At 32.2% G+C, this 23,132-nt stretch overlaps 4 protein-coding genes across 11 annotated transcripts in view; 3 read left to right on the top strand and 1 right to left on the bottom strand.

Annotated features, from left to right (window-relative positions):
• The first annotated feature begins 159 nt into the window (after nucleotides 1-159).
• On the top strand, nucleotides 160-3,597 carry PIG-Z (phosphatidylinositol glycan anchor biosynthesis class Z). Of its 3 annotated transcripts, none has more exons than XM_012369723.2 (5): nucleotides 160-313; nucleotides 585-756; nucleotides 823-1,223; nucleotides 1,555-2,093; nucleotides 2,166-3,597. In XM_012369723.2, the coding sequence occupies exons 1-5, from the start codon at nucleotides 302-304 to the stop codon at nucleotides 3,079-3,081; spliced, it is 2,040 nt and encodes a 679-aa protein (XP_012225146.1). In that variant the 5' UTR covers nucleotides 160-301; the 3' UTR covers nucleotides 3,082-3,597. The 3 variants fall into 3 exon arrangements, with proteins under 3 accessions (XP_012225146.1, XP_012225145.1, XP_012225147.1); XM_012369722.2 differs by having other exon boundaries at nucleotides 582-756; XM_012369724.2 differs by lacking the exon at nucleotides 160-313 and having other exon boundaries at nucleotides 591-756; nucleotides 801-1,223.
• On the bottom strand, nucleotides 3,551-17,417 carry tst (twister). Its single transcript, XM_067360874.1, has 24 exons — nucleotides 17,052-17,417; nucleotides 16,671-16,980; nucleotides 15,899-16,547; nucleotides 15,516-15,747; nucleotides 15,194-15,447; nucleotides 14,961-15,090; nucleotides 14,538-14,816; nucleotides 13,463-14,355; nucleotides 12,973-13,331; nucleotides 12,629-12,807; nucleotides 12,208-12,536; nucleotides 11,555-11,657; nucleotides 9,667-9,713; nucleotides 8,928-9,042; nucleotides 8,586-8,803; nucleotides 8,222-8,498; nucleotides 7,974-8,077; nucleotides 7,655-7,847; nucleotides 7,184-7,298; nucleotides 6,908-7,104; nucleotides 6,310-6,636; nucleotides 5,678-5,953; nucleotides 5,193-5,426; nucleotides 3,551-4,807 (listed from the first exon to the last, which is right to left on the bottom strand). Exons 1-24 carry the CDS (start codon nucleotides 17,067-17,069, stop codon nucleotides 4,604-4,606), a joined length of 6,042 nt encoding a protein of 2,013 aa, XP_067216975.1. The 5' UTR covers nucleotides 17,070-17,417; the 3' UTR covers nucleotides 3,551-4,603.
• On the top strand, nucleotides 10,595-11,920 carry Sec13 (secretory 13). Its single transcript, XM_012369713.2, has 3 exons — nucleotides 10,595-10,961; nucleotides 11,088-11,472; nucleotides 11,551-11,920. Exons 1-3 carry the CDS (start codon nucleotides 10,720-10,722, stop codon nucleotides 11,857-11,859), a joined length of 936 nt encoding a protein of 311 aa, XP_012225136.1. The 5' UTR covers nucleotides 10,595-10,719; the 3' UTR covers nucleotides 11,860-11,920.
• A 706-nt stretch (nucleotides 17,418-18,123) lies between the features above and the next one.
• Myo10A (Myosin 10A) overlaps nucleotides 18,124-23,132 on the top strand; it is a 149,990-nt gene continuing 144,981 nt past the window's right edge. For 5 of the 6 annotated variants that reach the window (XM_067360509.1, XM_067360508.1, XM_067360506.1 and 2 more), the window contains exons 1-6: nucleotides 18,124-18,252; nucleotides 18,363-18,489; nucleotides 18,580-18,816; nucleotides 18,892-19,106; nucleotides 19,314-19,394; nucleotides 19,580-19,685. The gene's annotated coding sequence lies outside the window, so the exon portion shown is untranslated. Of the gene's footprint in view, nucleotides 18,253-18,334; nucleotides 18,490-18,579; nucleotides 18,817-18,891; nucleotides 19,107-19,313; nucleotides 19,395-19,579; nucleotides 19,686-23,132 lie in introns of all 6 variants that reach the window. The other variant, XM_067360507.1, reaches the window with a different exon arrangement.

Genomic DNA, 23,132 nt, shown 5'->3' with positions numbered 1-23,132 from the left:
TTTTTCTTCCACTAAATTTTGAATGCGTCAATTTGTTGTAGCCAATACAAAAATTTCTTTTCTAGATATAAAAATATCGTTACTTAAAGTTTCTAAAAAAGACATATTTTAATTGGATTGTATGTTCCAATCAAACGCAATGTGTAATTTTTTTGTCCACCATCAGAGGTCGGATAAAGGACATAGAGTTAATCTTCTATTTGTTTACATTTCTATGCCAATAAATATGGCGACGACGTGTTGTCCAAGAAAATGTCGAAAAAATTATTGAGGTTATAGTAAACAAATTAGTATAAAAAACATGTCACTGAAGGTAATTCTCTATAATTTTACAAGATTTTGTATAGATTATTTTTTATCAAATACATCTTAATAAAATTTCTTATAAATTTGTATTTGTATATTACATTTGTATAAATTGACCTAGTTTGTTAATGTTTGTTATTTATATTTACTTATAATTTATCTACATCAGTACAAATTCACGTAAATTTATAAATCCATATTTTCCGATATTTTACTTTTATTGATTTCCATTTGTTTGCTTATATGTATTTATATTCATATAATTTATAATTTAGCAGCATAAAAACGAGTACCGCAGGTCCATTGACGACTACCAGTCTGAGGCACCTGTGAGACGTAAGATTGGTCTTTATTGGATTCTGGTTGCATTTAGGATAGCCCTTACTTTTGCACCACAGACAGGCTACATCCATCCAGATGAATTTTTTCAGTCCATTGAAGTCATCTCTGGTATGTTGTTATTTTTTACTGTGTTTCAGCGTTCGCTTCCTAAGATTCCATTGCTCTCTTTTACAGGTGATCACTTTGACATTGATGTGTACAAACCATGGGAATTCAACGCCACCTTTCCCATACGTACCGCATTAATTCCTCAGCTCGTGGTCGGCTTGCCTTATGCGATTCTCAAGAGACTGTCTCCATATACATTCCACTTCTTCGGATTCTCCCTGAAGAGGCCGTACTTTTTTGTGCTTTTTCCACGACTCTTTATGTGTGCACTTTCCTTCTTCTCGGATTATTTTTTGTACAAAATCTGTTGTATGTATGGGCAGAATTACAGAGTCAGGCTTGTCACATATGCAAGCTCCTACATCATGCTCACTTATGCCACTCGCACATTATCCAACTCTATTGAACTGGTACTGACTGCAGCGCTCTTATACTTAGTTGCTCAATGTATGGCGTATTCGGAGAAGGTAATTTAATTTTCTTTCAAAAAAGCTCCAATGCAAAATCAATTGGTGATTCTATTGTAAATATATTTTATTCTTATATGCAAAAGAGTAAAAATTCTTTTTTTTCGTGTATTTAATTAAATAAATTTTGTTATTTAAAATAATGAAAATTTTAATTAAGAACTTTATTTTGCTCTATTAGATGTTGCAGAAGGAAAAAAAAGGATTTTTTCATACAATTAGTTAAGTTCTACTGCTTAAATAATTAAAATCCTATAATTAGAATAAGAAAAAGTTGTCAATATTTTATTCCGTTATTAAAAATTATTATTGCTTTATTGCTTTATACCAGGTGGTGCTCCAGAGCGATTATCTCTCGAAGAAGTACAGCGAAGCGACGACCGGAGTGGAACGAGTCAAGTACTATAAGCTTAAGGCTTTGCTGCCGTCGCACTCGCTGAACCACTGCTTCGTGCTGGCCACAATAACGGTGATAGGAATATTTAACAGGCCGACTTTCGTCGCATTCGCCCTCGCTCCAATCTTCTTCTGGCTGCAACGGGGCTTGGGCTCAAGGAGCGTCGGCTTCAAAGACTTCCATGTCAGGATGTTCGTTTTCGTTCTTTGCGGACTACCAACCGCGCTGTTCTTTATTCTAGTCGATAGCTTTTACTTCGGATACTTGACGACGGGCGAGATAGGCCAATTGCAGGTCGGAATAAACAATTTTGTGGTGACGCCGCTTAATTTCTTCAAGTACAATGCAGAGGCAAAGAATTTGGAGACGCACGGGTTGCATCCTCGTCTCCTGCATTTCTTGGTGAACGTTCCACTACTCTTCAGCGTCCTGGGAATTGTTGGACTGCTGACGTTCGTGAAAATGGTGTACAGGTGAGTAACATCCGTTCGAGACGTATGTTCTTTGCAGCGAAATGATCAATTAACAATAGCATTTATTTGCAGTGTATTGAAGGCGCAATGGTTGCATCTGCCGCGCCTACAAAGCATCGTCGGTTTGATGACGTGCACATTCATCGTTCCGATCACCCTGCTGTCTCTCTTTCCTCATCAGGAACCTCGTTTTATAATCCCTGTGCTCCTACCACTGGTGTTCCTTTATGCGCCCGAGCTAAGTCAAGTTCCCAGCCTGGATATCGTTCGAAGATTCGACGGTAACAGCGAATCGTACGATTCGCCTGAACCGAAGAGTCGAAAATCTAGGAAGCTGGTGCTCTGGTACGTCAGCAACCTGCTGCTGGCCTTCTTCTACGCTCTGGCGCACCAGGGCGGGGTTTTCCCGCTAACGTCGCACATCGCGACGGAGCTGCAGGCCAAGCCGCATCTCACGCATGTACACCTGTACACTTCGTACAGTTACTCGCTGCCCACGGCGCTGCTTCAGTTGCGCAACACACGCAGGGTCTACCGTAGCAGCAGCAATCACAAGTACAAGCTGACGCAGGACTTTCACTTGTACGAGCAGGGCTCCAAGCCGCTGCAGCAGGTGTTCGACAGTATCGCTCGGAGAATCAAGGACTGCGAAGAAAAGTTCATCGTCAAGAGGATACCCTACAGACTGTATTACGCGTTGCCAGCCTCCGCGATAACCGAGTTCGCGGAATTATTGCAGAACAATCGGTCGCATCTGTTCAGATTCCACGTAGTCAAGACTTTTTATCCTCACATTTCTGTGGAGAGATTACCATCGTTGCTCGATGGGCTGATGTATTTTTTAATATATCAGCCGCGCGATGGCATTTTTAGCAATTTTATCGAAGCTGTGAGGTATATAGGCGAATATGTCGAACAATTTGGGTTGTTGTTGCTGAAAATCGAATATTTTGTGCCTGAGTCGAAGCAAAGTAAGCACAGTGGATGAACAAATGAATGGAATAGCTAACAATAAAATTGAATAATTTTAAAAAATTATATAATTATATATTTCCATACTTTACTTCTAAGGTAATATAATACCACTAATGATAATAGTAGAATAAGTGATAAAAACACTAGTCACTGTGAAAAAGAGACGAGATTTAAAATAATCGATTGGCTTGTTAAGAGGCTTATAGGGAACGTTGCAACATTTAGCATGAGTAATGCGATGAAGAAATATATTTTTCAGTTCAAAAGCCACTACTTATTACAGTTTCCATAATTATTATTCGAAGTAGATTACATCTTTTTCGGAATCATTCAACTTTTGTTGAAAATATTTTTCGATATCACTAAGTTACAAAAATATTCAAAATAATAATAGTTATTACCTCAAATTGTCTATTTATTTATTATGAAAACTATTTAAAAAATTGTAAAAATGTAGGAAAAATATTTGGAAAAAATTGAAATAGTGTATTAATCATTATTTATTGCATTAAATATATTTAATAAAGTTGTGAATTGTTATTTATAATTTCTCATCCTTATATATACGTGATTGAAATGCACCACTTTTATATAAATAGGATAAAAAATACATAAAATATTACTATAATATGCATTCTCTCTTGTGTAACTTTCATAATAAAATAATACATAATAAAATAATACATCATAATAAAATAATTCCATAATAATAATATCCTGTTTAGCTGTATTGCAATTATCGCAGTACAAAGTACTGAAATTTAAAGATAGCTAAACTATTCAAAACTATAATTATTAATATCATAATTTAATAAGTAAAGCTAATATATATATATATATACATATATATATACATATTGTTACAGAGATTATTTCAAATTTCCTTAACCAAATATTAATATTATTTATAAAAAAAATGTAAAGAAAAGGTTACTACATTTAATTAAATATATAACAGTTCTAAGTTAATTTTTTCTTAATATTATTACATAGTAATATGTTATAAACAAGCTAATATAATACAGTTATAATATTAAAATGTAATAAATGTAATTACAATAGCTGCTTTATATTGCCAAATTCAAAATAAGATAGGTCCATTTGTTTTTCGAGATTCTACGCAATATTCTTTAAATAGCAATTACTCGAAGCATATTATTATATATAGTAAGAGATTTTATAAAATGTATATCTATATTTATACAAATGAGTGATACAAATGAATATATTAATAAAAAAAATTAAGTTTTTCTTAATCTCAAATTTTTAAGCAAAATAAAGATTTAAAAGTTAATCATAAATGAGAATAGGTAGTGATTTTAATATTTCGTAGTTTTTTTTAATATATACTAACTTATGTTGATATAAAAAACATTTAGAATGTACATTATTTTGTGCTATTGTTTTTTTAAATTGCACAATTACCTTGTTGCACAATTATCTAAGAGAATTAGAACATGTTTATAATTTCTTAAATAAATTATGAAGCATTTTATATATTAGTGCATGTATCAAACATAATATAAATACAGAGATTAAACTCTCTGCTCACCACTGTAATTTTGGTAAAGCTTTGGACTTTCTTCTACAGAAGAAGTGGTACTTCTTGGACTTGCTAAATTCACTTCTGAATTCGAAGCAGTCGATATAGTTTCTTCTACAGATGCCTGATTCTTCCGCAATACTGGTGCCACAAAATTTTGACCCCCTGAGAGGTCCCCCCTTTTTGGTACTTGCATCTAATAAAATTGATTAGCGATTAATAATAATTAAAAATTATACTTTTTTTTCTTAAAAGAGATCGTTAAAGTTTTTAATTTTCTAACGAGACAGTTTTAATTTTTGATTATTTTATGTATATGAAATATATACTATTAAAATTTAAACTATGTTTAATTTTTAGCAGTTAAACTAAATTCTTTTATAATAAATTTAAGTTTTTTAAATAGTTAAATTAATTAATCAATTTACTGTATATAAAATAACAACTTATTTGAGAAAGATGCTTTAAAATGTTAGTTCGTTAGTATAATATATTGGTGTAGATAACTCATTAATCTATATGGTATAATTTTTAACAAAATTTATAAGTCTTTCTATATTAAAATTATTCAAGCTGTATACCTTAGTTTTCGATAATGGTAACGTAACACCGGTTACCAAGCCTAGAATACTTGCACAGAGACCACTGAGTTGTACTGCAGCTAATGCAGATAGACCTCCCCGTACAAGGCCTAAAGCTAAAAGAGCAGCTTGAGCTAAAACCGGCGCAGCTCCTGCAGCACCAACTGCTGCTCCGGCCAATTGGCCACCGCCGATGCTCGGTCCATAAGCAAAACACAAATTATGTCTATCCACCTAAAAAAGAAGTAATAGTTTCAGTAATCTTGAAAGAACCACGAAACATTAATGTCTCGGAAATAAATATATTTTGAAGAAAATTGTGTAACGACCATATCAAAATATTCGAAAAGTTTCATAGTCTATTCAATTCTATTTGCATAGAAAAAAAATTAGAAAACTTTTATGTAGAGAATTTTTATGTTATACGAAGACTATCTTGTACTATCTAAATCATAGTTCCAATTGCAAAGTACTGACAAACGTACCAAATGTTTAACCACAAGATATAGAAGACCAAAAGGAGTGATTAAAGGACACGCTAAACTGTAGACGGTTGTCATAGTAAAGACTAACAACAACCATGCATAATGAGCTCCCAACGGAAATTCCCACAACACTGCTTTTCTCACATGTATTCTTTCTGCCCGACTGCGAGCTACACAAAGTCTAAAAGTGTACAGCGCGAGTTCAGGGAATCTGACTAATTCCAATCCACTTCCAAGCAAGGCCGCAGTTATAACATAATTTACAAAAAGAGCACCCTGGAAATTTTAAATTTCTGTATAGATCTATTGTACAAATATTACACTAATAAAAAATTATACTAACAACTGATCAATAAGAAATTTTTGATAAAACTGAAGAATAGGGGACCATCTCCCAATGACCTTAACTTTGACATATGTTATCAAGATCCTTATCAAGTCTTGAGTAACAAAAAAATGAGTTACGACTAAAACCTTTTTCTTGTTATTCAAGACGAGGACTTTGATAACATTTATCAAACTCAAGATCATCATTGGAAGGTAATCCCTTATTCTTCATCAAATTTTGTTAAATATTATTAATCTTATTGCTATAGAATAAATGCTTCATATTTATTGTGAGATAAAAATACCTGATCTGGTAAAAATACACATTCCCATCGCGCCGTTTCATTACGGACATTCACAGTCCATTCTAAAAATGCTTCAGCACTGGTTAAACCTAAACTAGGTAGTATAAGCACCATCAGTAACAAAAGAAGTAACGTTTTCCTCATAACAGCACGATTTAAACTGCTCCTGGTCCAATGCCTTACAAGCGACTCGCCTTTCGCAACTAGGACAGGCATTAGAGCAGCCACACTGACCAACAACACCGTAGGCAGAAAGGATGAGACCACCGGACTCAAATTCATAATTTCTCCAGTAACTGGTAATTTATTGACATTGGTCACGATAACCTAAAATGTAAAAAAGTTTACAAAATATATTAAATACTTAAAAAATATACAAATATTTAATATATCTAAGTAACTTTTCTAATTTCTTGACGACGTGTAAATAAAACTATGAAAAAAATTAATCATTAAAACGTTATTTATATCAACATGTTAAGTATCTCATATTTCTTTGTTACTTTTAAGTTCCTTTATCTTTCCTATGTTCAGTTATCTTTTTTAAATCTACTTATTTAATTTTCATTGTATGTTTATGCTAAAAAAATTTACTTACTGCCGGTGTAGTAAGGAAAAACAATATTGTCGCCAAAGCGCAATTTATCAATACAGCGTTTAGATACCAACACGGCCTGGGGATGCTCAGATTTTCCCAAAATATATCTGACGGCATCGGTGCATAATTCACAGTCCATTTTACACTTAGCGAAGACCTCAATTGTTTGCGCATAATTTTTGCTGCACCAGGTGTTCCTGTTAATTGTATGCCGTGAATTTTTTGTGTTAAGAACGACAAAAAACATTATACATTAAACATGTAACATAAAAATACCTAAAGTTACAAAAGCTACTCCAAGAGGACTACTAAGTGCCACCTTCTTTTCTTCCTCAACTAATGCTGTTAACCGTATCTCTTCATTGGTATAGAATTCTTGTGCATCCACTTGCTACAAATTTAAATTTTCCATTAAAGGTACTAATTTGCGACGATATAAATTCAAAATAATCAGTTTTATAGATTTTATAATAAATTAGAGTACCTCACAGGTTCCTGTAAATAAATAAAATGATAAATAGAACAAAAGGGATATCGAGCTATGATAGTTGTTAACATTAATAATTACAATTTTGACAAACTACAATGATACATCATTAAAACGTTTCGGTCAACGATTTAACCATCCTCAGTACAATAATTTAAACGCATGCGTAAACACTAAACGCTAACACTTTACATGGCTCAATATCCCCTTTGTTCGTATTTATTACTTTATTTGTAAATTTTATTATTTAGTATATTTACCTTTTTGCAACAATATCCAATTACTTGGCCGCATGGATAAGGATACATTTGCAAAGGTTCTCTGTTCTTAGCATAACTTTCGCAATATAAACGCGCCTGCTCTGCACAATCTCTTTTTTCATCCAAGTTTGAAAGACGTCTTATATCGTGAGCCAGTGTAATGTCCTCTACTGTTAAAGTAGGAAATGCTTCTCTAAAAAAGTCGCCAATACAATTTTTCAAAAAAAATGTTATTCATTGTACTCCTAAAGCAAAACAATAAAACGTATGCATATATACGCTATAAGAAAATAATTAAAAAAAGTACTTTTCTACATACTTAAAATATTCGCTGAGGTTCTCAATAGTACATTGATATTTTGGTATATCTGTAATTAACAATGTTTTTGCTGCAAATTCTCCTGTAGGTTTAATATCTCGCACCTATTTATATAAAAGATCAAATGTAATTATATTATGTATTATACACAAATAACATAAATATTATATAAATATTACGAGTATATAACATTCTTATAAAGAACAAAATATTTTAAATTATGTGCAACAGAATAATTATTGCAATACCTGCTTTAAACAATATCTCATAACAAATCCACCAACTGGCAGGTAACACAAGAGCAATATCGTGTGCACCCAAATCCATGAAGATGAAGGATCTAAATTTGATAATGTTGTATGACTAAATGTTGCACTGTCTCCCTGCATCGTTCCGTGAAAATTTATGGGTAAAGCTATACATAAAGAGACAATGACCATCATGAAAGTCAATATTATTAAGCAACGTTCAAACAAAATATATAACAATCCATCAGGACCAGCGCGTTGTAATAATTCATCATCTCTGCAATTATAAAAGCACATGATAAGAGTGTAAATTATAGATGTACTATAAGTGAATAAAATATTCCAAATGTACTATGATACTAACGTAATCTTAAAAGCAGTGACAATCCATGAGAGAAATCCTCTATCCAGTTGAGAGAGTTGAGAAGTGACAGAAGCTTCTACACATAAAGGATCGGTATCTCTATTTTTATCAACACCGTAGAACAGCTCCATCCATCTATTATCAGATTTGTGTAGCAATGCGAGGCGTCCATAATTCCATGCCTTCTTACGTAACAGGCCAAATAAACTAACCAAAAGCTGCCAAAAAACTTTGTGTTATGTTAAATGCCAATTTAATAATTATGTTAATAATTTTCTAGCATATATGTAATTCATATTTTTCTGTGACAATATATATTTTAAATAAACCACAATATCTTACCAAAAATCCTACTACATTTATCAATAAATTCTCTGGTATTCCTGCATACACATCTGTGATTATTGTCTTGTTGCTTCGAGGAATGGGAATGCATGTATTTAAGAAAGGAGTGGTACTGTAATATAAAAAATAAAAAATATATAATAAACCTTTATTGTGAATATTTCTTAATTGTCTTAATCGAATCTTTTTCTTAACCTCTCTGTCTCTTTAAAGATGAATATATGTTGAACATTGATATTTCATTATCAATAATAATCAATAACAAAATATGCGGAACATTCACGAGATGAAAATTATTAAAATAATATTGCTATAATTATAATTAAACATTATTTATACAATGTCATTCTAGTAAACAATAATATAAACAGCAGCAAGTAAAACCACAAAAAAAATTAAAGTAAATTAAAATTAAATTAAATTTATACTACAAATCATGGTGAATTATTTTCACATATATGTAGACAAATTGAAAGTTTAGTAAACATACGATATAGATGAAAATATAAACTATGACTATGACATCTTCGGAAAGTATGACACATATCTCATTACTTTATTCATTAACTGAACGTTATCAGGCTCCACAAATTATAGAGATACAAATAATACAAATGATATATATATATAATACAAAAGAGAAAAGTGATAAGCGTCAAGAATGGTTAATCGTAAAAACATTGTACAATCATAAGGTAAGAAAAAGTGCGCAGTGATTTGCAATTTCGTCACTTACTTTTCAGAGACGTAATCCATAGTCGATAAAACACGTGAATCAGTATGCTGTTAAACAAATACGAAAGTGCATGTTAGCGAACGTGTGTCAATTTGACACATCATATATTCGCTGCTGTTGGAAAAGTATGCTTCACTGTAATCTAACTTAACCTGACCTGACTTTGCTTTGAGTACATACATGTACCAGTAAATACCAGTACGTACCGTGAAACGTCATTCCGACTTTTTAGCAAACACATATACACATACACCAATATGTTATGTGACAGTCATTGATCTCTATATATAGCCAGTGACGCCAGATTTGAGGTACAAGCAACAAAAACGTTTTAGAAAAGATATCTTTAAGACGTCCTAAAAACGTTCTAAAAAAGAACATCGTTTTTTAATTTCTTTAATTCGCATTTTAAATTTGCAACAAAAATTGGCATTTTAAATTTGCAACAATTTTCCAAAAATAAAAAAAAAGACGTTTTAATTACTTTAGTGTTTTACGAGTATCTTAACACTGTCAAAAGTAGCCCAGAAGCATGTAGAAAAATCAAATTACTCGCTAGAACGGCCAGATATTTTAGCAGGGATTTCAAGAAATTAATAGGAGTTAACAGGAGCATATGATGATAGAGAAGCATAGAGTCCCTAGTGAGCTCCTCATGCCCTATCTACACCGAAGGATGATCCTGCTTGTGGTTCATCCGCGCGAGTAATGTAGACGCATTGAAACACATTGAAAATCACACTGAAGGCGAAAGTGATCGGATGAGCCACAAGCAGAATCATCCTTCGGTGTAAATAGGGCATCAGTCATCATGTGCTCCTGTTAACAATTTCATAAAATCCCGGCTAAAATGGAGTGTTTCTGACCGTTCCAGCAGGTTGCGCGCATAGAATATGCGCGAACTATTCTCGCGCATATACTTCCACGTAAATCACAAAGTGATGCTGTATCGATATTATTCTACGATACGCGAGTAATCATTTTTGTTTTGCAATTGATTTTCACGCATATTTAATCTTACGTTGATTGCCAGCAAATAAGGATTTTTTAAAAATGGTGTCCGTTTTAAATACTGTTGATACCGGTCACGAAGACATGATTCATGACGCGGAAATGGATTATTATGGATTGAGGTTAGCTACATGCTCAAGTGATAATTCGGTGAAAATATTTGATTTAAAAAACGGCACTCAAAGCTTAGTTACTGTTCTCAAGGGACACATTGGCCCTGTATGGCAGGTTGCATGGGCCCATCCTAAATTTGGCAATCTTCTAGCATCTTGCAGTTATGACAGGTATACCAATATTCTTTTTTGTAATTTAAATTTGTAAACAGATGGCACATAGTTGTATTTAGAAATTTAATAATAACACAGTTATGTACATCTAATTATTTTACATATAAACGAGTGTTCTTGCAGAAAAGTTATTATCTGGAAAGAACTTGGTGAATGGACAAAGATATATGAGCATACGGGTCATGATTCATCTGTTAATTCGGTTGCATGGGCACCGCACGAGTTTGGTTTGATCTTGGCTTGTGGCAGTTCAGATGGATCAATTTCTATTCTTACAAATACTGGGGATACTTGGCACATGCAGAAAATAACAAACGCTCATACGATTGGATGTAATGCAGTCAGTTGGTGTCCAGCGATTGATTCTGGTGTTGACACCAATGCAACTCAAAGGAGTGGTCCTATGAAGAGATTAGCAACTGGTGGTTGTGATAATTTAGTAAAAATATGGAAGGAGGAAGGGGATAGATGGTTAGAAGAGAATAAACTGGAGGCACACAGTGATTGGGTATTATTTAAATTTGCATTTAAGTGGAATAAAATTATTTGAACTATAAAATTTGTATATCTAAATATTTTTTATCAGGTACGAGACGTAGCCTGGGCACCAGCAGTTGGCCCATCAAGAGCCACTTTGGCATCTTGTTCACAAGATCGCCGTGTGGTTGTATGGACATCCAATGATTACGCCAGCTGGACACCAAATGTCCTTAATGTTTTTGATGATGTAATCTGGAACGTCAGTTGGTCATTAACAGGTGGCATCCTAGCGGTCAGTGGAGGAGACAACAAAGTTTCTCTCTGGCGTGAGAATTCTGAGGGACAGTGGGCATGTATCTCTGAATTGAACAAAGATCAAGGGAATCTTAATAATCCGGATCAGCGCGCGCTGTAACATCACTAATAAAAATATAAATATTTTATACAAATAATTATAAATTAATCAATTTGTTTAATATTGAGTATTTTTTTAACAAATTCTAGAGTTATTACGAGTTATCTATTTTTAGTATTTAAGCATTGATCTAAAATATATCTTGTAATTATAAATACGACACTTTATTAAAGTCACTACTGAGAAAATTAATGTTTTCAAATATCATACATACTTTTAAAACGTAATTTGGAATATAATTTTTACAAATATATTGTATTTACAATAATAATGCCAGTTTATTGTTTATACAAAAATATATTAATTTCTAATAGTAAAAGATAAAAAGTTTGCATTTATAGGTTACATTAGTCTTGAGTATATAAAGACGCAGCGAAAACTATGTCGCGTTTAATCGCAGTCGAAGCTTCCTCCATTTTTTCTTTCAAAACTGGATCACCTATAGTTACAGCCGCGTTTTTGACGTCTCGTAAGGTTTCGCCAAGCTGCTGTATGCATCGAACTATAATTCCCTCTTGAACGTCTGTCATCTTCATAATCTCTGCAAACGATTTGGCTTGTGCCCATTCGTAAACTACTTCTACTAGACCGAAATTTAACGATGACAGCGTTGACAATTGATAGTATTGCTCTAGATGTTCCAATTCCGCATGCACCTCGCTCATTATTTTACAACCCTGAAAAAAAACACAAGGTTTAGCTCGCAATAAACACATTTGACATTTTTTTCTTAATTTATCATATGAAGCAAGATAGATTAATGATGTACATTAGTGAGGCTTGGTGTAAGCATTGGTTCAGAATCTGTGCGTTGTTGAAAGATCAGTGCTGACAGTAGCGCTGCTATTTCTGCTGGTTGTAAAACAGTCAACACATTCTTGAGGATTAACTCTGTTATTAGTAATTCGTTGCTACCCATTTGTAGTGCAACTCTTCCTTTTAGAGCAACTGCAAATCAATATATCATTAAAGCAAATATTGACATAAATATTAGTGATAAATATTCATTCGTGAAAAAATATATTTATATTCAAAAATATAAAAATATTAATATAATATTAGTAATAAACATATTATATAATATATAGATATGTTTTTTGTTGTAATACAAACCTCTTTCATCGTTATCTATATATCTTAAATGTTTCAGAAGTGTCACCATATTCAGATAATCCGGATATAGCGCCATGCCTTCATCACTGAGCTTAAGTTGCAACTGTCGTTTTTTATCCTCAAGTTGATTTCGCTCAAATACAGGTTTAAACTGTTCTTCGAAGTTCGGTATTTCCGTACACTTCATATCGTCGAGACTAGCTTTTAGTTGATCTCTATGTTGTATCCTTAGTTGAAAATCATTTCTCAATGAAGATTCAATGTATGGGCATAGAACTTCAGCATTGGCGACGGCGTTAAATGACAGAGAAGTCAATTCTTGAATCGCCATTTGACACGTCTGTCCTGGTGGATCGTTTCTGAAAAAAAGTATTACATGAGTAAATGTTCGAAAATTTTTTTATTTTACCTATAAGTTTAACTTTTTCAAGAATTTTTCTTTTTAATAATAACTTTAATTTTTTATTTTGTTACATTATTATTTCTTTACTTAAATCGTGAGATTTGCCTCTTCTCCCAATCATTCAGCACCAAACAGCGATCGACTTTTATTTGGCACTTAGTTATCTTCAATATATGCCACGAAGACAAGATCACAACCTCATGCGATGGATTATTGCTGGGTACGAATATCCTTTTCTTCGTTACGCCAATAACCTCGCACCATTTTTCATATATTTGAAAACTCTTAAATTCAGCAGCTTCGGAATTAGATTCGTTTGCGTCTTTCAGTATCAACACTTTGTACTGAGTGGAATTCTTATGATGTATAACTTGCAACAATAAAGCTAGCTTGTTATAATGATTCGCATACGATATCAGTAAGACTCTGCCTTCGGTTAAATATTTCGAGGTTTTTTTTGATTCGAACAAATAGGGACCAAGAAATTTAACGTCCTCCAGATAATCAACCGCCACATGATAGAATGTCGAAAGGCTCTTCTGCATTTCAGTTAAAGTCGGCAGATGTAACAATTCTTGCTCAATTTTTTTTAATTCACTACTATATGTCGCTTCTTGCAAAGCTAGCGGTGATTCCTTGAAAGACTTGCGCATCATTGCCTCGACAGTAACTGATTCGTTCACCCTTCTCAAATTCAAAAGCATGGAATACGTGACTTTGAATTTGGATTCCAATGTTTGCGGCTCGCCACACATCATAGGTTTCAAGTCGTTAAAATGCGGCACATCATTCCGACACATCACTATGACAGTTCCCGTGGTGTCGTGACCTCTGCGTCCAGCACGACCGGCCATCTGAATATATTCAGTTGGATATAAAGTACGAAAGCTGTTTCCGTCGAACTTTCGGACGGAATCAAATACTACCGTACGAGCCGGCATGTTGACTCCCATAGCAAAAGTTTCCGTTGCAAATAGTAGCTGGAACATGATAAAATGCTTATTAACATTGTTATTAACATTGTCTTACTAAATTTTTTTTCTTTTTATTTTATATCAAAAATAATTATCAATTTAAGTGCAATAAAAAATTACTAAAGATTTTTTAAAACATGCTTTAGTTTTTTTTCTCACTTTTCAGTATTATTTCTTTATAAAATTACCTTTACGACACCATTCTGGAATAACATTTCTACAATTTCTCGCAATATTGGCAATATCCCACTGTGATGTATACCCACTCCTTTCTCTAACAGTTCCTGCATCATAAGTACTTGCGGCAATTCTCTATCGCTACCTTTCAAATTCCTTATGTTAGATTGGAAGAACACATGCACTTGATGCTTTTCTCGCGCAGTAGTTAAATCAAGATTCCTCAATGTAGCAGCATTCATATCACAGCGCTTTCTTGACAATGTAAATACAACGACAGGTAACATATCCTGTATAACAGATAGCATTAGCAGAGATAATTAAAATTAAATATTTAATTATAATAAAATTTACAATCATTTCTGCAAATTAACAGAAAAATTTCTCTATAGGATAAAAAATAACATAACATATATTGATCACAGGCAACATACATTACTCTGAAGATGACTTATAAATGCCCTCCATAATACTTCTTCCTGTTTTGGAGTCATTTGAATTTTTCTCTTGATATCTTTTGATTTATCTTTCTTTTTATCGGACGCATTTTTTGCTTTGTACCATCTAAATTACCATAGTGAACAATTCAAATGTACTGTATTACACAACAATTCAAATGTATTATACTGTTTTTTTCAAAAAAAGAAAACAGAGAAACATGACTTACCCGTCCAATAAGAACAGACTATTGCTATCAAGAACTAAAAATTTGTCGTCTCTAGTTTTGCCATCAGTACCAGTATACAAGTAATGTAGAAGAGGTATTGGTCTTTTCAAAGTGCTAATTACATACATTTTCCGCTTCTTGATGCGACCTACCCAATCCGCAAATATTATAGGATTTGGTACAGTGGCAGATAACATTACTATACTGATATTCTGTGGTAGAAGAATGACTATTTCCTCCCATACATGACCCCTCTAAAAATACACAAGCTTGAGACACAAAATATACAAAATCATGTTTTTCTAGAATCTTGATTACTAACATCTTCATTATTTATGTAATGTACTTCATCAAAAATAACAAATTCTAAATCTCGTAAAACATCAGCTGCGCAATACAACATTGATTGCAAGATTTCCGTTGTCATAATTAGACATGAAGCATTTTGATTTATTTGCAAATCGCCTGTCAACAATCCGACACTTTCAAATTTCCTTTTAAATTCACGATATTTCTGATTCGACAGTGCTTTTATTGGAGATGTATAAATTACTCTGCAACAGAAATAATAATAATCAGAAAATTGACGTCTATGTGTCTACTTTATTATAAGTTTAATTAAAATAATTTAAGTAAAATAATCGATTAAATTAGTATAAAAAATTCACATAAAATATTAAGTTTATATTAACTTTGCAGCTTTACCTTGTCATATGCTTTTGACTCAATGCAATGGCATATTCAGCAACAGTGGTCTTTCCAGCTGATGTATGGGCAGCAACAAAAACATTACAATTTTCCTCTAATTTAAGAATAGCTTGTTTTTGAAAAGTATCTAATTCATATTCGAACTTAATTGCTGGGTCAGGTACTCTTCTATCAAAGTCAGTCACTGGTACAGATACATCCAACTGCTCTGCCCATTCTGTCTTGGCAAGTTCTGGTTGTTTTTCAGATATTTTCAATATAGGTATATTTACCTCTTCGTATAAAATAGGAATATCATCTATAGGAAAAATATTGTTGTCTATAGCTTGAATGTTCTCTTTTTTTGGTTCTTCAACTGATGAACATAAACCAAGCAAATTTCCTTCTTCATGTATAACAGCCATTAAATTAATATTATCATTATTGATTTTTAATTCTTCAGCTCTTTTAGATACTATAATTTCTCTTTCATTCTTTGTGTAATTAGTGGGGGTGCAATTGTCACTTTCAAATTCTATACCCGAACTAAATCCTTTCGCCAATGTTCTTAAATCATTTTCAAAATCAATATTATCCCCAAGTTCATTTTCAATCTCTTTTGGTTCATCAAAACCACCTGGCCAAAATAGGACATTACTAGGATTGCCTGTAAAACATAATTTAATAATTATTCTGAATAATGCATTTTATGTGTTACATAATATTTAATTTTGTCTTGAATGTTATTTTTGAATTTCAATCAAGACAAATAAATAAAAAATCAAAACACCTCGAACTCCATCCGCAAATGGTGCTGGTGCACGAGTCATAGACATGGAATTTCTTACAGTTTCCCCTGCACCTTGCAAGATAATCTCTTGCATCTCACCAATCTTGCCTGTTACTGGATCACGGTCAAATTTCAATGTAGTGCCAATTGGAGCCAAATCAAACTGTAATAGTGAAGAAATATCTGCTTTGCGAGACCAGTAACACTGGGCATCGTCCAGCTGATGTATGGGTAATTGTTCCGGGCATTCAATATATTCTCGCAATTCTAATTTGATATCAGGCCAAATAGATGGAGGCTCAATGAGTAACTATAAAAAAAACATGCTCAAATACACAAAAAAATATTACATTTGTATGTTTCATATTAAATAGCAATTACCTCTGTTGAATCATTCATTGTTACATCGATTTTGCAAAACTTTTCTACTTATAATATATTAATAAATAATATAATTATAAGTGATATAATATTTATTTATTCTTTAAGAAAAATGTAAACTATTGCAATGTAAACACAACTGCAAAAAAGAAATAAATATAAGAGATAAATAGCAAATGTACAATTAATCATTAAATAATTATTTATTTTAAATCATTCAATTGTTAGATTATACGAGTAAAAGTGATTATTTTAAACGTTTAAGCTAATGTTTTATATAATTTATCAAATACAATCGTATAATCCAAATTAACCTCTATAATATACAAGTACCATAGACGTAGTAAACACGGAACTGCTAAATTCGTTTACTGCGGTCTCCGCGCACACAAGCGAGAATCATGTACATGTGATGCGCAGAGCGTTTTGCGCATTCATGTATACGATTCTCGCTTGGTGGCGCGGAGGCCGCGATGAACGAATCTAGTTGCTCTGAGTAAACATAGACTGTTCACGAGTCGTGAGTCAAGACGTTCGAAAAGTGTCGAGAATTTAGGAGGGAAAGAAAGCTTTGAACTGAAATTTTAATTATAAACATGTTAACTGTTTATATTTGTTTCAGATTTTAGACATAATTTATGTAAGTTAAATAACGCATAAGAACCTGAGAAAAAATATGCGAAAAAGAAAAAAAGACAAGTATAAATTTATCAATTATATTGATTACATCTTTAAAGAATATATCTTTAAAGAATTTAATGTCTCTTTTTCTTTTTTGTGTGTTTTTGATCAGCTTTATTATTATTCTTGTATATACATATTAATAGAAATACGACTTTTAGCTTCTATTAACTCCTGTTAATTTTTTGAAATTTTGGTTGTAATAAAGCGTAAAAAAGGAGACAAAAATAGTACGTCTGCTTTTTTCTAATGGCGTCCGTTAGCTAACGGAAATACGAAGTTCATATGTATGTACGTGACATGCATATGGCGGAGGTTAGATAAGTTTATTAATATTAAAAAAATATATATAAATATATTTTAATAATTTTAATATTAATTTAAATATATTTTAAAATATTTTTTAGTAAAATGGTTCGCAAAAAGATAGACAATCGATTAGAGTTTAAGCAATAGCAAATGGTGGTGCCATCTTGGGACACAGAACAATGTCGTTGGCGGCGAAAAAGCGAGAGATCAAGTAAGTATTCGACTGAAAATGTTTATATGTAACTATTGTACATAAAATAAATACGAAAATGAATTAGCAGAATAATTTTTAGATATTTATTTACGCTCTTATAATTGCAGTTATTGCAATTAAAAACATTCTGCCTTGACAAAAATATGTCCGTTCTTCTCGGGGAGACTGGTCGAAGAAACGTCTAATGGACGTCTATTGGACGTCCATTAGAGATTTTGCATGGAAGCTCATAAAGTATGAATATACTATTTTGTAAATAGATTTGTTACATTGTGCGATAACATATTGTGCCATAACACTAATTTATGCATTTTATTGATTTAGGACATAATATGCCGATTTAACGAGAGATTCTTGTTATCTCTGACTAACTGTACTCAATGTTTGATTGTCGATGATCAACTGAATATATTATTTATATCTTCTCACACTCTAAGAATAGAACCTATACATAAATCAGATGTTCTAGAAGAATAATCGACTGTAGATGTTTTAAAGGAGAGTCTGTAAGATACTTAACCTCTATCTGCATTAATTGATTGTTGCAAGACAGTCGACCAGGTAATTTAGTGGACGATTAAATTACTGAGAATTGTTTAATATAAGATTACAATTAAAATTGTAATATATTTTCAGACAAAGGCCTCAAATTAAAGGTTCTCAAATTTATTAAGTGTATTTCCGAAAAAACTTTGAGATTCAGTGTGTCGCTGACCGCAGATAGAGGATATGATAAATCGGCTGCAGTGAGACTTGCCATTAGCGGAGCTGTTACTTTCAGATACTCCAATATATACATCTCAAATCTTAGTTCGGAGAACTTGACACTCTCTTTGAATTTGTCTTCAAAGGTAAGTGAAATAGTTCATTGTGTGATTTACTTTGCCTAAACGCTATGATACACGCATCTATTCTGTTTGAATGTTCTCCTCCCGATATTTGTCAATATAACTATTTATTATCTGTTTATTATATAAACAGATATTTTTGAGTAACAATTGAACACATCTTTCAAGCCTATAATTTATCAAGTTTATACATGTTTTGATTTTTCACAGGGATCCTTGTTCTTCTACCACAAAGCTTCTGAATTGTTCTTACAGAGGCTGGTTTCTTTGTATGTTGCATCACATTATAAAGTAAATATTGCATTCTCTTTCTTAATATGAAAATATATGTGGTGCAATCCAAAATTTATGCATAAAAACCACAAGCAAAAGTCACAGGAAAAATGTATGCGTTATTTTTGGATTGCATTTCGTATATATCATATTTTTATAAAATATTTTAATAATATTAATAATTTATTGATTATATATTTTAGAATATTTCTAACAATTTGCAAATGATGTCTAATGCTCCTGCGCAGCATCTATTCTGTCTATTGGAGTCCGTAGATTCCAGTAAGAAGACTTCACCTGAAATATCAAGTAAGTGCAATAATAAAATAAAAATGAGAGGATTTTACATGAGTATCATGACAAGTTGTTAGAAAAATTGCTCGCGCATGCTATACAACACGAAAAAAATATAATTTGCCAATGTATGAAACAAAATTAAATTTTTTTTATTTTATGTGAAAATTGTTAGTTTTCACAAATAATTTTTGTGGTGGATAACATGTCTACTAATGATATATTAGGTAGAAACTTTACTTACTGAATTTTATATCAATGCAGTATTGATTATCTTGTGAGGGTACTATTATCTACTAAGGATACTATTAAAACAAGATATTTATCTTGTTTAAGAAAATTAAGCTCGTAGAATAATCAATAGATGGCGAAGTCATTTTCGCTTATCAGGCATCGTTTCTAATGTTTAATTAACATCGCATAATTGGCCAGCCAATTAGTGCGCGCCGTTTAATATTAATCTACAATTTGAATTCATCTCAATGTGTTTAAAATTTATTGAATACATAATTAATGCAGCGTGCTACGGATGCAGATGTGACGCACACAGATTGCTCATTTATCGTGACAGATTTTTAAATTTGAAAAGACAAACACACTAATCCCGATATATTGTACATAATTTCTAGAATTATTTATTAAATTAAAATTATTATTTGCATCAAAAAGCAAATAATATTTAAGTTATTAGTAAACAAAAATTATTTAAATTAGAAAACGTGAATTATAAACAAAATTGCGAGAATTTTCAAATGCATTTCCATTTTTAATAGAAATAAATTAAGCTGTGATAGAAAAATTAATTTTTGGTAAATTGATTGATTGGCTGGAAAGCGAAACAGCTGCTTATATTTCAGATAACACAAAACGTCCTCGGGACATCCCTCAGGAAGTTTTGATATTCCTCAGGACATCGGGATATATTTAGGATGAACTCAGGATGCTATCTGGGATCTTTGTAGCTATTAAGTTTATCTTCGCTTTACTTCAAAATATTTTGGTAATTTCTTCCTGCAGTACATGCTTAAAATAAGTTACATTTTCCTCACTCCAGGCGTTTTATTTTAATCTGATTATCAATGTCATGCGAAAATTTTGCTAAAACTTTTCTATTATATAAACATTTTCAATATTTTAATAAATAAATAAATAAATTTCATAAAAACAGATAAAATACAATAATGAAACAATAATTATTATTTTTTTATATTGTTTCACAATTTATTGAAGTGATATTAGAAAGTATTAAGTGCTGATAGTGCATTGAAAAAATTCGTGAATATGCTTCAATCAATTTATCGAAAAAGGAAGATTCTCCGGAAAAAAGGAAATTAATTTTTCCATCATAGCTTAATTTATTTCTATTAAAAATATAAGTGCATTTGAAAATTCTCGCAATTTTGTTTGTAATTAACGTTTTCTAATTTAAATAGTTTTTGTTTACAAAAAAATTTTTCCTGAATCGTTAGCTTCTGGTAAAGCTTTTGCGTTTTCGATAAAGTGCCAATCGGAATATTTGAGACTTCGTGTAAAAATTACATAGGGGTGAAAGCCGGAGGTGAATAACCTCCGAGGATAAAACGCGGAATATGGACTTCGAAAAAATCGGAATCCGTTCCGCAAATGGAGACATTTCACGCCATTCTGTCGACCATTCTCGAGAGAGGGTGTGGACCTTATTTTTTCTTCACCTTCGTCCTGATCTGATCCGTAACATCGTCCCTGTCTGGCTTTGGAAGTTTATCACATCTGTAAAAACTCGTAAGCCCATCATTTCGCTTCTTCCGAGAAAAGTTAGACGTTCTTTTTTTCTGGAAAAAGTGTTGGGCTTTTCTCGAAATCAAAGAGATGTTAAATGCAATTGCATTAATTCGCATTTTGTTTTAATGCATTAATTTTGCTCCCGATATGAAGCAGCATAAGAGTGAAAAAATTGCAAGAAGAATAAATTCTGCGATAGCTAAAAAGAGGGAAAACTAAAAAGTGAGAGAGAAAATAGCGATCAGACAGCCCGCGGCAGCCAGAACTCACTGCCAAATGAAATTATCCCTTGGAAGCACCAGCGATTTCGAGAGTTAATTTCGCAACAGGGTTGTCTCGCCTCTTATCATTTCGTCTGTTGCATCGGTATCACTATAGCTTCCAGCGGATCATAATTTAATACATAATACGCTTCTTTCACTTCCTGATAAGAGTATATTTCATATTAATTTAAAAGTATTTTATATACTCATATATATAAAATATACAAGTCGTCAGAATAAATAAATACATGTCACTAGAAAGAATATAAAAACTTATATAAAAAATTTTAAATACACCAAAATTTTGTAGATAAATCTTTCTTCTACAATGTTAACTATTATTAGCAATATGACTCGTTAAACATCGCAAAAGCTAACGTTACATCAAAAATATATAGAATGTCGCAAATTTTGTAACCTTTTATCTAAAGATTTTTTGATCAGTCATTAAATACAATGATAAATAAATCCCATGTTTGCAAAGATGATGACAATTGTCTTAATATTAAAAATAATGATATTGAGATTGTTGAATGAAATATATTGCAGATTATTATTACTTGACAATTGAATATTGAAAATATTTAATTTACTGCTAAATAATATTAATTTAGCATTAAAAAATAATTTTATTCTTTCTTATTTTTTTTTTATTAGCTTTGACTTTAACTTTTCGGACATTTAAATAGACATCTATTTCCTCTTTCTGGCAAATATGTTGCAAATATCTCTGAATTGCCGCTGTGCAATTGGCACTTTAATCTGTATTCAATGACCGACGCGGAGTACGGAACGAACTTTTTACGGGGGATTTGGCGCGTTGCGGAATGATCGCTCGTATCGGTCGTTTGTGGTGCGAAAACACGCGTTCCGGTTTGTGCGCGTGGAACAAGTTTGAAAGGCCGGTGTTCGCCACAGTTGCTATGGCGACGGGGCCGTCTAAATCCGCGAAGCACCCTTTGCTTGTAAGGGTGGAGTGGGGACCAGAATACAGGGAAGCTGAAAAAGGCTGCTAGAGGGGTGACAATGTGGGTGCTAAGTCTGGAGATTTGCAGGGAGCACGCCGGTTGGTCGGTTCATTGTTTCAACAGCGGTTTCCGTTGAAAAACGTATCACCTAGCTTTCCCGTCATGGAAAAACTCTACCGTCGCAAAACTTATATGGAGACGAACAACGAACTAGTGTCGACGGCGAATATAACTACTTGCCCCCAAAAATATTCTTCAATTATTTGCATTTTATAAAAGAAGTATACTTTTGCAATATTGTGTAAAACACTAAACAGAGGAGAACGTTAAAACCGATTAGGATTTATTTTTATTTAATTAAAGATTAATTATATCTTTTAAAATGTATAATTATGATCTTAAATAACTATAATAATTGTATTTTGAGAAAAATATATATTTTTAGCACATAAATACATGGAGTATATAAA

Source organism: Linepithema humile, chromosome 8, assembly GCF_040581485.1.
Source record: "Linepithema humile isolate Giens D197 chromosome 8, Lhum_UNIL_v1.0, whole genome shotgun sequence".
In the NCBI taxonomy this organism is placed as follows: domain Eukaryota; kingdom Metazoa; phylum Arthropoda; class Insecta; order Hymenoptera; family Formicidae; genus Linepithema; species Linepithema humile.
Note: the sequence above shows the minus strand (reverse complement) of the source record. Positions and strands in the feature narration are given on the sequence as shown.

Excerpts from the sequence above, each read along its gene's own strand:
- PIG-Z (XM_012369722.2), top strand. Across the intron at positions 1,224-1,554 it reads GTATGGCGTATTCGGAGAAG|GTGGTGCTCCAGAGCGATTA; the intron begins GTAATTTAATTT and ends GCTTTATACCAG. Across the intron at positions 2,094-2,165 it reads TTCGTGAAAATGGTGTACAG|TGTATTGAAGGCGCAATGGT; the intron begins GTGAGTAACATC and ends ATTTATTTGCAG.
- Sec13 (XM_012369713.2), top strand. The coding sequence starts at position 10,720 with ATGGTGTCCGTTTTAAATACTGTTGATACCGGTCACGAAGACATGATT. Across the intron at positions 10,962-11,087 it reads GCATCTTGCAGTTATGACAG|AAAAGTTATTATCTGGAAAG; the intron begins GTATACCAATAT and ends GTGTTCTTGCAG. Across the intron at positions 11,473-11,550 it reads TGGAGGCACACAGTGATTGG|GTACGAGACGTAGCCTGGGC; the intron begins GTATTATTTAAA and ends ATTTTTTATCAG.
- tst (XM_067360874.1), bottom strand. Across the intron at positions 8,078-8,221 it reads TGAGATATTGTTTAAAGCAG|GTGCGAGATATTAAACCTAC; the intron begins GTATTGCAATAA and ends TTATATAAATAG. Across the intron at positions 5,427-5,677 it reads ATCTTGTGGTTAAACATTTG|GTGGATAGACATAATTTGTG; the intron begins GTACGTTTGTCA and ends CTTCTTTTTTAG.